Genomic DNA, 15,057 nt, shown 5'->3' with positions numbered 1-15,057 from the left:
CTGATTTTATAATGCCCGTAATATTTCGCTGTTCTAGCTTGTATGACATTTTGCAATTAAATGTGTTTGGTAATTTTGTTAAGAATGTGTAGAGTGATCTCATTAGTATTCAAAGGCATTTGTGTGTGGTTTAAGTACATTTGCAACGGTACAACGGTTCAGGTATCAGGTATATGTCAATATTACGTAACAATTTTCTATTAAATTTAACAATGCATTCAAAACATACATCTATATGTTTTTAACTAAACATGTATATCAGAAGAACAATAATAATAAAAAGAACAAAACATATGTCTGCAAGCAGAAATTATCAAGGATAAGCCCTAAAACCATTCAGTTAGCAAATTACAAATAAACTCCAGTACAATACAAATCTATCCAAATTAATTGTTTAGGTGGGAAATCGAACCCAGGACCATTTGAACTTCAGTCCAGTGCATTAACATACTGTGTCACTCAGCTGACATGTTCAAAGAGACAAGTTGAGTTAAGAGTCAGCACACAAGTGTGGGTTATCTTTTTAATTATAGGAGGTGCTGTCTCCAAACTGCTAAATTATCTTCAGGAAATGATGTTGATGATGCATACCAATTTTATTTTAAATCAGACAATGCTTTCAAAAGATATATAACTTTTGAATAAAATTAAATATGGCGGAGTGACAGTATGGCTTATATGGGACAATTTGGTATCATTGGAATCCTCATGACCCAATGAATCCATAGACACCATGCTCATGATTTTAGGACATAGAGTTCAAATGGGCAAAAACAGCATTTTTTCACATTTCTTGACCCATAGGTGGTGCTGTCACCAAATTTCGCATGTACCCTCATGAAGCACACCAAGTTTCATTTTAATGGGCCAAAGCATTGCTGAGATACAGCCTCAAATCATTGACCTGGTTCAATTTGCGAAACTTTCAAATTATGTATTATAATTTCTGTGCGGCTTGGTCTGGAGTATATTTCAAGACATTGTTTGGAAAAATCAGACAAAGTTTATAGGGTGTGACTTTTAAACTGTAAACATCATAATTCAAAAAGTTTTAATGGAAGGTATCCATTTGAATTATCAAGAGGAGAGTAATAACACACAAATAAAAAAGAAACAAAAAAGAATGGTGTTTCAAGGACAAACGGGTTAAAAGGTACGGCCAAAAAAACTGATGTGGTGCTATGGAGTTTGACCTAGAGGTTCCAAATTTGCTATGGGTACGTGCAATTTATTTTTTACCTTCGGTGCTTGGCCTCTAACAATTATGATGGCACACATGTTACATTTTAATATTGACAGTGGGATAGTGATGTTTAACAACTATTAAATTCAGCCACCAAAAAGTGTGAAAATGTTATAAGTAAATATGCCATTTTAAAATATTTCTCAGTCAAAATTTCCCCATCTCTTATTTATAAATATGGTCTTGCCATGGTATTGTGTTTAAATATTCACCTGCAGTACCCTCGGAAAGATCCATTCATTTCTGTTCCAACCAGTCATCAGATGATTATAAAATATTTAGTTTCTAATCTTTTACACTCTTAAAAGCAATTTTAGATTCTGTCAGTATGTTGATATTGTACATTTAAGAGTCTATCCAAATATACAAAAAAGTGTAAACATTATTATCCCCTGTAATGTATTAGATTTTTCAGCAAAACTGTCTCTGCTGTTCCAAAGCTGAATTAGCTTGACAACATATCCTAATTTTAGGCAGATATCAGTCAGCAGTACACAATAATTGTCAAATGTTTAATAACCTTTCCGCACATTTGTGCTTCTGCTATATTCAGTGATATGTAATGAGTCAAGTGATTAACATTATTGTCACCACCACATTTTTATAATCCACAGTCAGCTGCTCAATAATTCATATACAGATTTTAAACGATGTATTCATATAATAAGCCAACTCATGTTCTCTCATCTCACTAGTTTCAAATCTCATAACAGCTCAATATAGTTTGTTCCCCTCTCTCAAGGTTTCACACCACAATAATTATGTTTCTGTCTTTCTGTGTTTTTCAGATGAATTCAAGGCCTTTCTCAAGAAATTGCCAACGGACCATTTTTTAAACACCTCCGCCATCTTAAAGTTCTGGACGTCAGATCTGGTCCTGCAGAGACGTTATGGTCTGCTGGAGACGAGCATTAAAGTGGTGCTGGGCAAAGCCATCAAGATAGTTCGCAAGCTCTTTGCTCTCAGCAAGCGGTGTCCCACACAGCCAAAGATCAGCCTACCTAAAGAAAGGTAACAGAAGAGTTAATCATTGATAAGAAAATACAAAAAAGCGGCTTTAGAATACAACGTATTGTTTACTACCATATTATTGAACATAAGCCAATCATTGGCATACAGTTCACAGCAATCCATTTGGCAAGTAAATTTGTCAATCAGTTCGAGATTTATTATGAGGGCTTGTTTAAGGGCCCGTCAATGTACACCTGCGTCAGACATGCTTGTGTAGCATCTCGGGTGCATTGCGTCATAAACATAAAATTTTTAGGTCACTGTGTCAAGTTAAATATAGTTTAATACTTAACACATCTTGAGATCCCTTAGTTCGAATTTGCTCTCCAGCAAGTGTTTTGAATGCAAGAACATAATGTGTTTTCTTCACTGTATAAACTGAGCTTTGCCACACAGCTGAAATTTCAATTACTGTACTCTGGAGTAAACAGGTGGTACTACAAGCTTGCATTTCTCAGGAATCTTCCTTATTATGATCCGGGGGCATTGCGATTAACTGCGTAACATTTTTTTACTCTTTATTTTTTATAAAATTAATTGCACTGAATTAACGCGTTAAATCGATAGCCCTTCTAATTATGTAACATTGTTACTTTTGTATTACTGGACCCACATTATATTAGGTGTCTTTAAGTCAAGTCAAGTAAATTTTATTTGTATAGCGCCTTTCACAACATACATCGTTTCAAAGCAGCTTTACAGAAGATCAGGCATTAACAGACGATACAACTGTAATGTCTATAATGTCGATGAATCATTATTGTGTAATTAGATAAAATACGATTGTTAATCGTGTTTAAAAATTTATTGAGTAATTATTGTATTAATAACCACAGTGAGCAAGCTGAAGGTGACTGTGGCAAGGAACACAAAACTCCATAAGATGTTGATTAATGGAGAAATATAACTTTGGGATAAACCAGACTCACTGTGGGGGCCAGTTCCTCTGTGGCTAAAATCATGAATATAATGTAAATATTACTTATGTATAGTTAAATTCATGGTTTAAAATTATTAAACTAAATAAGAGTTAAGGGTCTTAAGGGTCAGTGTTTAAACATCAATTTTATTTGAACTGTAATATTAATGACCAATGTCTTTGAAGTCCAGCCTGGATTAACTGCAGAAGTTCACATAGATGCAATTGTTCTTGTAAACTGGCTGATGAAGGCTTTTGTTGGCAATTAATAGTCTATGCATTCCATTTAACTATTATGTATTTACGCATTTGATACAATGTATTTACGATGGACAAACGTGTGTTCCATTGTACTTAAAGTATCTGAATTTAATAACAACTCTAGATACAATGTTAATCTTACCCCTAATTCTTAACCTACCCTAACCCTTACCCTAACCATAATACATTGTAGAGCTGGCGACGTGGTTATTTTAATAACTGTAGACCATAGCAGAGACATATAGAAAGCAGCAATATTGATGGATACCAGCAACTTTCACTAAAATACATAGCAGAAAATAAGAATTCATCTTCATGTGTCTGACATTACTCCGACAGTTCAGTTGAGCCAGGTTTGTGACAGGACAATTTAATGGTGATCCAGATCACCTTTAGACTATAATGTTTCTTTTTTTTCCCCCGTCTAAACTTATCTTAAATAATCAACATGCTACGAGCTATCCATTCTGTCTTAATCTCTATGAGATTATTTTTTGGGACGTTACTAAAGAGACCTGTGATGAATTTCTAAAACTCGAACATATTAAAGGTGCTATTGTACCTTAGCAAGAGGATCAACCACTAATAGCTTCCCTGTCCAGCTCCCTGACTCACTTTGGACCAGTTTCATCAGAACACTTAGTAGACTTAGTTTCCAAGATGAAGTGTTCCAAAAACAAGCTGGATATTCTATCTCCGCCACTTTTTAAAGACATTTTTACAACTATTCGTTCCAGTGTGACAGCGATAGTTAACAGCTCCTTAGCTAATGGAGTTGTTCCTAGCAGTTTTAAGCATGCAATTCTACATCCTTTGTTAAAAAAGCCTTCTTTTGATCCGGCAATACACAATAATTATAGTCCAGTCTCTAAATTGCCTTTTATTTCTAAGATCTTGGAGAGAGTTGCCTATTCACAGCTTTACTCCTATCTAAATACCCCTTGCACAGCACTGAATCTGCATTACTCAAGGTTGCTCATGATATTTTTCTCTCCAAGGATTCATGCTTACATGTTGTCTTAGTCTTAAAAGATCTTACCATAGCATTCTTCTCAATCGTCTCGAGTGTGTGGTTGGCATCCAGGGTATGACACACCAGTGGTTACAGCATATCCTATCACTTTTATGCTGACGATTCTCAATTTTACTTACCAGTGAGCTTAAACAAGAATTGTTAATTTGATGACATCCAAAATTGTTTTGAAGATATTAAACACTGGCTGGCAAACAATTTTTACAATAAAAAATGCAAAACTAAAGTTCTGATTTTAGGTCCCCCCTTGTCCTGGCTGACCAGTTAGGTCCTCTGTCGTCGAATGTACAAGATCATGGAAGAAATCTCGGAGTGATTTTAGATTCATCATTACTTTTTAATAAAACAAATTTTGCCATTGTCAAGGGTAGATTTTTCCACCTGAGATCGATTGCTAAAGCCAAACATTTTCTTTCCAGCAAAGACTTGGAAATTGTGATGAAACTCACACATTTTTTTAAGGTTAGATTATTGTATCTCATTGTACACTAGCCTCTCTCAAACAGTGTCTCTACATTGGCTTCCCGCTAAACTCAGGGTTAATTGAAATACTCTGCTTTTTGCTTACAAGTCACTATCTGGTATTGCGGCCAAATACATTAGTGATCTTCTCATCCCTTACTCTCCAACAGAGCACTCAGGTCTTCTCATCAACTTCTTTTGTATGTTTCTCATTGTCGCTATACATCCAAGGGTGATCATGCTTTCTCTGTGGTAGGTCCTATGCTCTGGAATAGTCTCCCTCACAATGTGAGGTCAGCATCTTCAACAGCCATTTTTAAATCCTCTTTTAATACGTATTTATTTTCTTTAGCATTTGAAAAGGACTTTTAATTTAATATGTTAAATCAAGTAAAAAAAATTGTCTTTTGGCTTATTAGCTGTAAAGTCAAGACATTGGTAGCTTAGTCTTTTGTTCAACACCACTCACCTCAACGCAAGCCAAGAAAAACACAACTGGGATAGGAGCTAGAAGGGGTCTGTCTGTGTGTCTGGGGTGCCGATGTGTGCTGCACTGCTGCGTGGAGACCCAGAGAGGGGGAGGGAGGGCATCTGAACTGAAATTTTTTATTCAATAAATATATTTGTTTGACAGGGAAGCTGTGTGCAAACAGGAATATAAATGTATATATATATATATATATATATTTTTTTTTTTTTTTTCTGTAACCTCAGTTAAAAGGGCACTTTCTCTCAAAGAAGAAAAAGGGCAAGTGCTCAAGCCCCCTTTGATGTCTATGTGTGCAAGTGCCTGGACATTGGACAACAGATAATTGGAAAAGAGTGTTATGGATCTTAACCATATAGAGCGTTTGTGGGATCAGCTAGACTGTAAGGTGCGTGAGAAGTGCCCAACAAGACAGCCACATCTATGACAAGTGCTACTGGAAGTGTGGGGTGAAATGTGCACCTGAGTATCTGGACAAAGTGACAGCTAGAATGCCAAGGATCTGCAAAGCTGTCATTGGTGTACGTGGAGGATTTTTTTATGAGAACTCTTTGAAGTAGTTTAAAAAGTTCTGAAAATAAAAATCAAATTGTAATAGTAATTGTTCCTGTTATTAATGTCCTGACTATACATTGTGATCAGTTGAATGCCACTTTGGTGAATAAAATCTGAATGTAAATATAATCAAACAAAAATACTGGTCTGCTATCACTCAGTTTCAAAAACGAACAGTTCATCTTATCTCCTAATAATTATATCAAAGGGCACTCGATTGGTAAACCCTGAACTATTTTGGTACAAGATCCCCCATTCCCCACTAATTTTGCAGTTTCTGGGACCCCAATATCCTCATCCTTGCCCAGTTATGAAGAGACTATTTTGACTGTTTAGATTTTCTTCTTCTTTTACAAAGTACTATTGCTTCCAATTTGGAAATGTATTATAACTATTCCCAAAAAAAAATGCATTTCTTGTATTCAATCATAGACGTAGTTACTACTGACACAGTGTAAGTTATTATTTTCTGGACCTTTGCTGGAAAGGAAATGTTGAGACCGGACCTCTTGGAACATTAATTGAATACCATTGCCCTAAAACATATCCCTAATCCATACCTCAACCACTGTAGCAGCAGATGTCAATCTTGTGAGAACAGCATGTAGTTACACAGTAAGTTCATTTTATTGCATGTATTTTAATGTTATATATATATATATATATATATATATATATATATATATATATATATATATATATATATATATATATATGCATTTCTTTATATATATATATATATATATATATATATATATATATATATATATATATATATATATATATATATATATATAAGACACCTAATATAATGTGGGACTGCATTACAGAGACTCTCTTCCCTACATAATTGATGTGCTATGCTTGACATTCAAGCATTTTTTATACTGAAAATAATATTTATCCCTAGTTTAATGTCACTTATATTATTTTGAAGTTACTTATAATGTGTTAGCCCTGTGCATTTGGATTCCATTGGTGTCTGACCTATTTACTATAATAGTTCTAGTGATAAAATATGTGGATACATTTCAACTAAACAGGAGTCTGTAGGATCCATAGGAGGATAACATATTAATATATTGTACATAAGCATTTCATACAACATGAGCTACTTTCATGATACATATTTCTTAGTTTTTTTGTGCCTATAGGAGTGGTAGTTGGTCAGTTTATTTCACATTGTGTTGTTTATTTAAAGCATGGCAAAGAGGCTTTGAAGCGACATTATTACATGGTTCAGCTGTTGCTGTTATAGGGCAATTATTTGGTATTTGATTCTGTAAAATGAATGCTGCTATATGGGTAGCCATGCTGTCAGATATCTGAAATCATGGGAAAAACAGCAAGAAATGGGGAAGGAGTCAAAAGAATATTAGAGAGAGAGGTAACGTTTACCCTCCAGTTTCTATATAGAGAGACCTTTCTGAAGAGTGGTCAGTGTGGACACACCATAATCAAGAGTTCCACGTGCGTGACAGGTTGTAGTTAGCATCATTTAGTGTGAAGACTTTTACTTCATTCTGATGGCTCCTACCTGTGTCTGATGTGTATGTAACACTGCACAGGGGAAAAACACAGCAGAGCTCACCCAATCTGAGCCTGGAATTATGCAGAGAAAGATTTTTTATACATTTAGCAACTGGTGTCACCAAACAGAATTGCAAAAATAATGGGTGCTTTCAAACTCTTCCCATGTCTTCCATTGGTTGGCATTTGCTGGGAATCTCCTCTAGTAAAACACCTGTTGAAAAAATCATCCACATTTTTGGAGTGTTTAATGGCAGAAATTTGAAGCTTAGCCTATAATTGTATAAAAGCACACATTAAATCTTTTGTTAAACCATGTGTATTATTTGAGCTGTAAAGCTGTTAGGTTTTATGGCATTACACCATCATAGCAACGAAGCTGTAAAATTTGTAGAACTTTGTAATGGTGGTTGCCCAAATATAAATAAAAAAATTATATATATACTTTCAAAGCGGGAATCAAACCTGGTCCACCTGTGTGATAGCGTTGATTCTTTGCCACTAGACCAGAAGGAATGCTTACAAACATGGCCGCCCTCAGTCTTACATCGACTACCAGTCCCAAACCTAAGCAAGCAGCATGGGTGGTTGAAAATAACTAGGGTATCTCGGCATAACCTGGTCGTCTTGCTCATTCAATTTGAACTGCCCATGAAGCCAACGGATTTGGGAGTATGGTGCAAAGCTCCAGATCAGTCCCGAACTTGACAATGAAGCGTTAGCCATCGGAGGGAAAACAGCTTGTTAGCATAGGCTAACCAGGAAGCATCACATCCTCTCCATGTTTCCCGGAAACACACACTTTTCAAATGACCCACTCCCAAAGACTGCCTACAGGAAATTACATAACCTTCCTTCTGGTCAGGTGAACATGACCCTTTTTTCTTTGTAAACCTCACCCCTATATACATTTACTATTTCTTTCAATTGGTGCTTTCCTTCAATCATGACGTAGCATTGTTGAGAGGAGGTGACAAAGAAAGTTAAGTGAAAAAAGGGGTACAGAAAACATCTTTACTGACACAACTTTAAACATTAATAAGTGATTTTATCACATTAATAAAAAATATATCATACATATTTTTTAAATCTTGTGGCTATACTTTTGAAACAGTGAGTAATTTAACCTTTACAGATTGGCCACATTAAATTCCATTGTAAGAGCCTCACTGAAAACCAGATTTTTTTTTTTTTGTTGTAATCAACATTATGCCACATATACTGTCAATTGAGCTTAACTTGTATTGAACCCAGAATATATCCTTTAATAAATTCTTAATCTTAATAAACATAAACGTGTGACCAGTACTTAGTGGTTCATTTAACCACTTGAATTGTCATCAAAGGCACTCATGATCATCTTCAACATAAGGAACATGTTACATTAGTGTATTTAAAAGAGAATTGTTAAACTCAATAGTCCAGTACATAAGAAAGGCCAAATGATATGGAGCCCCACAGGGAAGCAGCAGATAGAAAGAGCTTTATGTATGTATGGCATTAAGCATGAGTCAGCTGTTGTGAAGTGAGTAGGAAGATAATGGAGAGCATGTGGAGTCAGAGCATTTATTTAAGTGACTTTGCCTACATTTTATGAAAGTGAATGAAAGAAAACGCTGTCTCCACACATGCATCTTTAGTACTTTTAAGACTTGCTTCCTTTACTGGTTAAGAACGATTTGACTTTGTCAAAGAACATGCCATCAGCACTTGATTAATATTATTATCAATCAGTGAGAGGAAATTAATGCATCATTTACCCCAGATGAATACAAGGCAAAAGTAAATTCCTTTCTGAACAATCTTAACGTATTTGTCGAATTATGTTTCATGTCGATGGAGCTTACAATTTTTTGAGTTGCATCTTCATTAAGCAAATCCTAGGTATTCATTTTCCAGGAACTAATCATGTCTGTAATTATCGCCTTTTCTTGCAGGACTCTGGGGTTTTGGCTGAACAAAGCCCAGTCTCTGTTGTACTGCAGTGAGCATGGTGTGCATGGCACCTTCTCAGAGGAATTACAGGGCTGCATCTGCGCTGCAGAGCAGCGTACTCTCTGCCAGGGCACTGTTCCATGTAGGGTGGGTGAGGGGACCCTCTGCTCGTCCTGTGCCCCAGACAACATTACCCGCTGTGGCACATGTCTCCCTGGCAGCATCCTCCAAATGGGCTCCTGTCGTCCCAACATTGCCAACTCTCTAGACCACTACGTAAACTTTGACTTTGACATGCCTGACGCAGAGATCCGTTACCTCCTTCAGAGGCTCGATAGCCGTATGGAGGTCCATGCAATCTACATCAGCAATGATGTCCGCCTCGGCAGCTGGTTCAACCCAGCATGGCGTAAACGCATGCTGCTCACACTCAAGAGCAACAAGAACAAGTCCAACCTCATCCATATGTTGATGGGGATCTCTTTCCAGATCTGTTCCACCAAGAACAGCACACTGGAACCTGTGCCTGCAATCTACGTCAACCCCTTCGGGGGAAGTCACTCTGAGAGCTGGTACATGCCAGTAAATCAACAGGACTTCCCAGACTGGGAAAGAACTAAACTAGATGCCTTGCTTCAGTGCTATAACTGGACCCTCAGTCTTGGCAGCAAGTGGAAATCCTTCTTTGAGACGGTTCACATTTACCTCCGCAGTCGCATCATTACAGATGATCCCGCTGTCAATGAGACACTTTTTTATGAACCGCTCGATATTGATGACCACTCGGCCAACCTAGGCTACATGAAAATCAACAGCATGAAGGTCTTTGGCTACAGCATGCACTTCGATCCAGAGGGGATCAAGGATCTGATCTTGCAGTTGGACTACCCCTACACACAAGGCTCCCAAGATGCAGCCTTCTTGATGCTTCTGGAGATGAGGGACCGCATCAACAGGCTCTCTCCACCAGGAGCCCAGCCACTGGACCTTTTCTCCTGCCTGCTGAGGCACAGGCTCAAGCTTTCATCCAGTGAGGTTGTGCGCATACGGGATGCACTCCAGAGTTTCAATGCCAAGCTGCCCATTTCAACCAAGCCAGAACACAGCCTGCTGTGCAGCTAGCTCAAATCGATAATTTTGGCCTCTGTGTGTGTGAATGTATTTGTAAATGTGATGGGAGAGAGAGAAAATAAATATATTGGCATTGTTTTTGAAAATGTTTGTGGGTGAGAGCATCTTTGAACGATCCTCCATTGGGCAGCAATCGTACAAAGCAGGAGTTCTGATTGTGACTAGTACAGGAGTGAATACCGTATGGCAGCTTCCGAATTGCCATAATATTCCCTCACTGGGAAAACCTTGTGGAAGAAGTCTGGATGTAGCCTACAGTCATATCTACTTGCTGTCTTTGAGTAAAGGGATGCTTTGATACAATGGGGATTTAACTTAAAGAGATTAGTCATTTAAATGATCTTGAGCAAACATGGAAAGAAAACATTTTATGTGAGAATTTAAACCTATGCTTTCTTAGCAGATATATACTGATGCTGTAGGTTTTATTTTGTGATGTCATTGTTTGAGATAAAAGTGGATAATTGATGATAAGGATTCTATTATGATGTTAAGTTTTAGAGCACATTGATCCAACTGTTATAACAATCAACAGAGATTCAAATCCTTTTTTTTCTATTTTATCTGGAGTCACAAATCCTGTATTGTTAGATCTGTATATCTGTATTTAATGTTGGACTGAATTGCCAGAATGTTGGAAAGAAATTCCTTTGTATTAAGAGATATGGCTAAACCAAAAGGCAAACATGAATGCAAATTGAATGGCAACATTTCTTTACTGTTTTCTTTTTTTTTTTATGTTCATTGAAATCTCTTTTGAGGTGGTAACCTTAAGATAGCATACTTATAATATTGTTTTGAAAAATGTTTGTGGACAGCTTTGTAAATATTGCTCCATTTTATTCAAGACGTGAAACGCTTCTCATTGCTTCTTGGATATATATACTGATAAACATCCGTATTTGTACTTTTTTGAAAGTGCAAAGACCAAACAATACTTCAACACAAAACAATTGCCTTATGAAGTGAAATCTCTGTTCTTGCATCAAAGCACACTTGGCTGTATGTCTCTCTCTTTAAAAAAAAATGTCTCTTCTTGTGCTTTTTCATCAGTTCTTATAATTTTTTCCTCTACATTAAATTCAGATTTTAAATGACAGTGACCTCTAGTCTGCAAATTTCAATTTTTAATTGAAGTATTATTTAAAGCATTCATTATGTGTCATCTATGTGCAAATGCAGAGTTACATTTACTTTACCTGATTTTTTTCCATTTCCCTGCTTTTCTACTACACATACTGTATATGGTGATGTGACAGAGCATAACTACTGTATAACACATTAATTCATTTCAGTATTCCTGCATCTTGAGGCAAATATTTTCACTCTGAATGTAATAACTGTACATCTACCACTTAAGTGTTCTTGATTACGTAACTTGAGCTTTGTAAACACAATCAACCAGAAAATTATAGCCCTTGTCAACACAGAGCATTTATTACTCCTTATTATTTAAAACTGGAATGTCTAGAAATGTCTGTGAAAATTGCATATATCCATCCACATAAAAAAACGATGTTTTCTGTCAAAATAAGATGAATGACTCAATCTATAAAAAAAGTGCAATTTATGCAGTTGTCATGGAGAGCCGTAGGACCTTCACATACACTGTCACAATATATCTGGCTCTCTGTGCAACCTAACCGCAAGGGGGAAAAAATGCTCACTAAATTCATACATTGGAAATAACATGGAGTCTAAATATGAGTTGTTTATCTTAATGTTGAACACAGGAATCAGTTTTCGTCCTTCAACAAATCGTCAAGACCATGAAGGGCATCTTATCAATTATAGAGGCTCTGTGTAAACTTGCATATCCTCTCTCTTGAGAATGCATATACAATCAGAATTTTTCTGTATTCCATGATTTATGATTGCTGCACTGCTAAAAGGCTGTAATGTATTTATGGGTAACACTTTATAATAGCTTTCAATAGTAAGTCATTAACATTCCTTAATACTTAGCAGATCTGTAGTTCATGAATATCAAATATGAATATATGAGACTATATGAATAATAATTCCATTTCTATTTGAAAGTTTACCAATATTTCAAATGTATATTAACAAATGATCTGTTAAGCATTATAATGGCCTTTTGTAATATTTGATAATGACTTATTTATGAAAGATATAAATTATAAAGTATAGTGTCATTTGCATTTTCATATTCATATGAAAATATGATATATATTATATAGTGTCATAGTGGTATATTAATTTTGGGTCAATACCTTATTACAAAATACTATATGTGTTAAACATACTATATTCTGTCTAATCCAAACATCTTTTAGATGGTGATGTATTTTTACTCACATTCATTACAGTAACAGTTGCAAGTAACCATGTTTTTATTTATTTGTGATTTCACCAAAGGTGACATATTCATTTTATTTTACAGCTCAGATACACAAGATCATGCTTTTGTAGAAACATGTCAAACGTGACCTACTTTCAGCCCTCATTAGAATATCCTTTGAAAAAAAATAAATCCTCTAATGTGTACTGTAACATGTATCAACAATTATTTGTTGTGAAAACATTACATTCATTAATTTCAGCCTGTAGATATTTACTAAGCATGCTCTGAAACAATGCTAGCCACTGAGTGAACATAAAAATGTGTGAACTCTTCTTAAATTGTCTAGATTCCGGTCAAAATTATTGCAATTGGCTTTCCCTGTCCAGTCTGATACATTTGAATGCACTTGTCTACATTGCACTGCATATAGCAGACAATACAGTAAACCTGTATGAATGCTGCATTGTTCACAGCTTAACTATGCTGTGAACATCTAGTGACAGAAATTGTCCCCATCTCTGATCTGTATCTCAAATGCATTGCCATTTTCCAAACAGGGGGTGACATTTGTTTACATACATTTTCCATTAGGTTTTATTCAGTACAACTTTATGCCTGTACATGCTACAATTTTATGAGTAATTTAAGTAACATGTCATCTCAGAGGGGTCAGTATAGGGTCATGCCTTCAGCCTCCATGCATTGGCCGAATGGGACATATAGCGGCCCCAAAAGTATTTGGACACTTTTGGACACTTAAGTCACACAAATATTTCTTAATGTTATTCATTAGATAACAACATATCAAACCGAGTGGCCTCTGCAACAATACAGAACTAACTTCCTCTTTTTTCTGAGCCATTTCTTGCAATGGCTTTTAACCAACTTGTCTAAAGGTGACTTTTAGTGGAGACATGAAGTCAGTTCCCCTTAACTTCACACAGGTATCCTAACAGAGTAACCACAGGCGTACTTTATCACATGTTGTACATGTTCCTCAAAGTTTGGCAACCAGAAAGTGTCAAAACACGTTTTGTCTTAATTTTGAACAATATATCTGTTTCATCATTTGAAACCTAACAAACTTTTTTGTGAAGTGTATTTGCCACTTGGTTTGATATTTTGTTAAATAATGCAAAGACATTTTTAAGTGTGCCTTATGTGTCTTAATACTTTTGGTGTCTCTGTATGCTTGTTTTATTTTGTAATTTTATTTGTATTATTTTTTTAAAGAGGTATCAATGGCCAGAACCAAAGTGCTGAATATAAATAGTTTTACTGCATTTATTTCTAATGAGAGACAATATAGCTCAGTAAAGAGCATGAGGTGCCAGCATGAAATTGTGCAGTGTGGATTCTATTGGCTGATAGGAGAGTAAATTCTGTATCTGTATCTGTATGTGGTGTTCATGATTCTGTACAGAGTCAGATATGGGCAGACCATGAAATGAATCATTATCTTTATACTCGTTAAACCATTCCTCTCTCTTAATGTTTTAACAAGATGTAAATGTTCTTACATGAATTAATAAAAGGATGAAACAATCCTTAAATAAATGCTTCTCTGGGTAAGTGCCATATCTTTTCTACCATGAAGAGCTTACTCTTTGATCTGTAATTCAGCAATAGACAATTATATAAATATACTGCAGGGGAAAAAAATCATGTTCTTAATCTTTGTCTTGTTTTGATATTTAACATACCCAAACCTCCTTAAAACGAGATACATTTACCTGATAATGAAAATTAGGATTAAGATAAAATAGTTAAACAAGTTTATATTATGCCATCATTTACTTTCATGTTTTTCCAAACATTTATGTCTTGCATTTGTGTAAGCAAAAGGTGCTGGCATTATGTTAGCCTTAGTCACCATTTACACAGTGTCTTACATTCTGCCTATTGTCTATTAATTTGTTCCACGGTAGTGATATTGGAGTAAATTATGACAGAGACTTTTAATAGAATGTATCTTGAATTTAAGTGTATTTTGACTTGTGGCACTGGTAGATTTTTTTTAACCTGTTTTGAGAGAAAATAAATAATATCTTAAAGGTGCAATATGTAATATTTTTCATGTATTATTCGCCTTTTTGATTTTTGCCAATGTGAGAACGGCTTGTAACGCAACATAAAAAATTAGACTTCCTCCTTCCTAGAAGGCCTATTAAAGCCTGTAGACTGA

The 15,057-nt window shown here is 35.6% G+C and overlaps 1 protein-coding gene across 2 annotated transcripts in view; it reads left to right on the top strand.

Annotated features, from left to right (window-relative positions):
* The window catches only part of LOC127648894 (BMP/retinoic acid-inducible neural-specific protein 3-like), a 144,364-nt gene extending 129,932 nt beyond the window's left edge, over window positions 1–14,432 (top strand). For both annotated transcript variants that reach the window (XM_052133710.1, XM_052133711.1), the window contains 2 exons: window positions 2,032–2,254; window positions 9,439–14,432. In XM_052133710.1, the coding sequence (XP_051989670.1) occupies window positions 2,032–2,254; window positions 9,439–10,558 (1,343 nt within the window). In that variant the 3' untranslated portion in view covers window positions 10,559–14,432. The remainder of the gene's footprint in view (window positions 1–2,031; window positions 2,255–9,438) is intronic.
* Window positions 14,433–15,057: the final 625 nt, after the last annotated feature.

This window comes from Xyrauchen texanus, chromosome 9 (assembly GCF_025860055.1).
Source record: "Xyrauchen texanus isolate HMW12.3.18 chromosome 9, RBS_HiC_50CHRs, whole genome shotgun sequence".
Taxonomy (NCBI): Eukaryota; Metazoa; Chordata; class Actinopteri; order Cypriniformes; family Catostomidae; genus Xyrauchen; species Xyrauchen texanus.
Note: the sequence above shows the minus strand (reverse complement) of the source record. Positions and strands in the feature narration are given on the sequence as shown.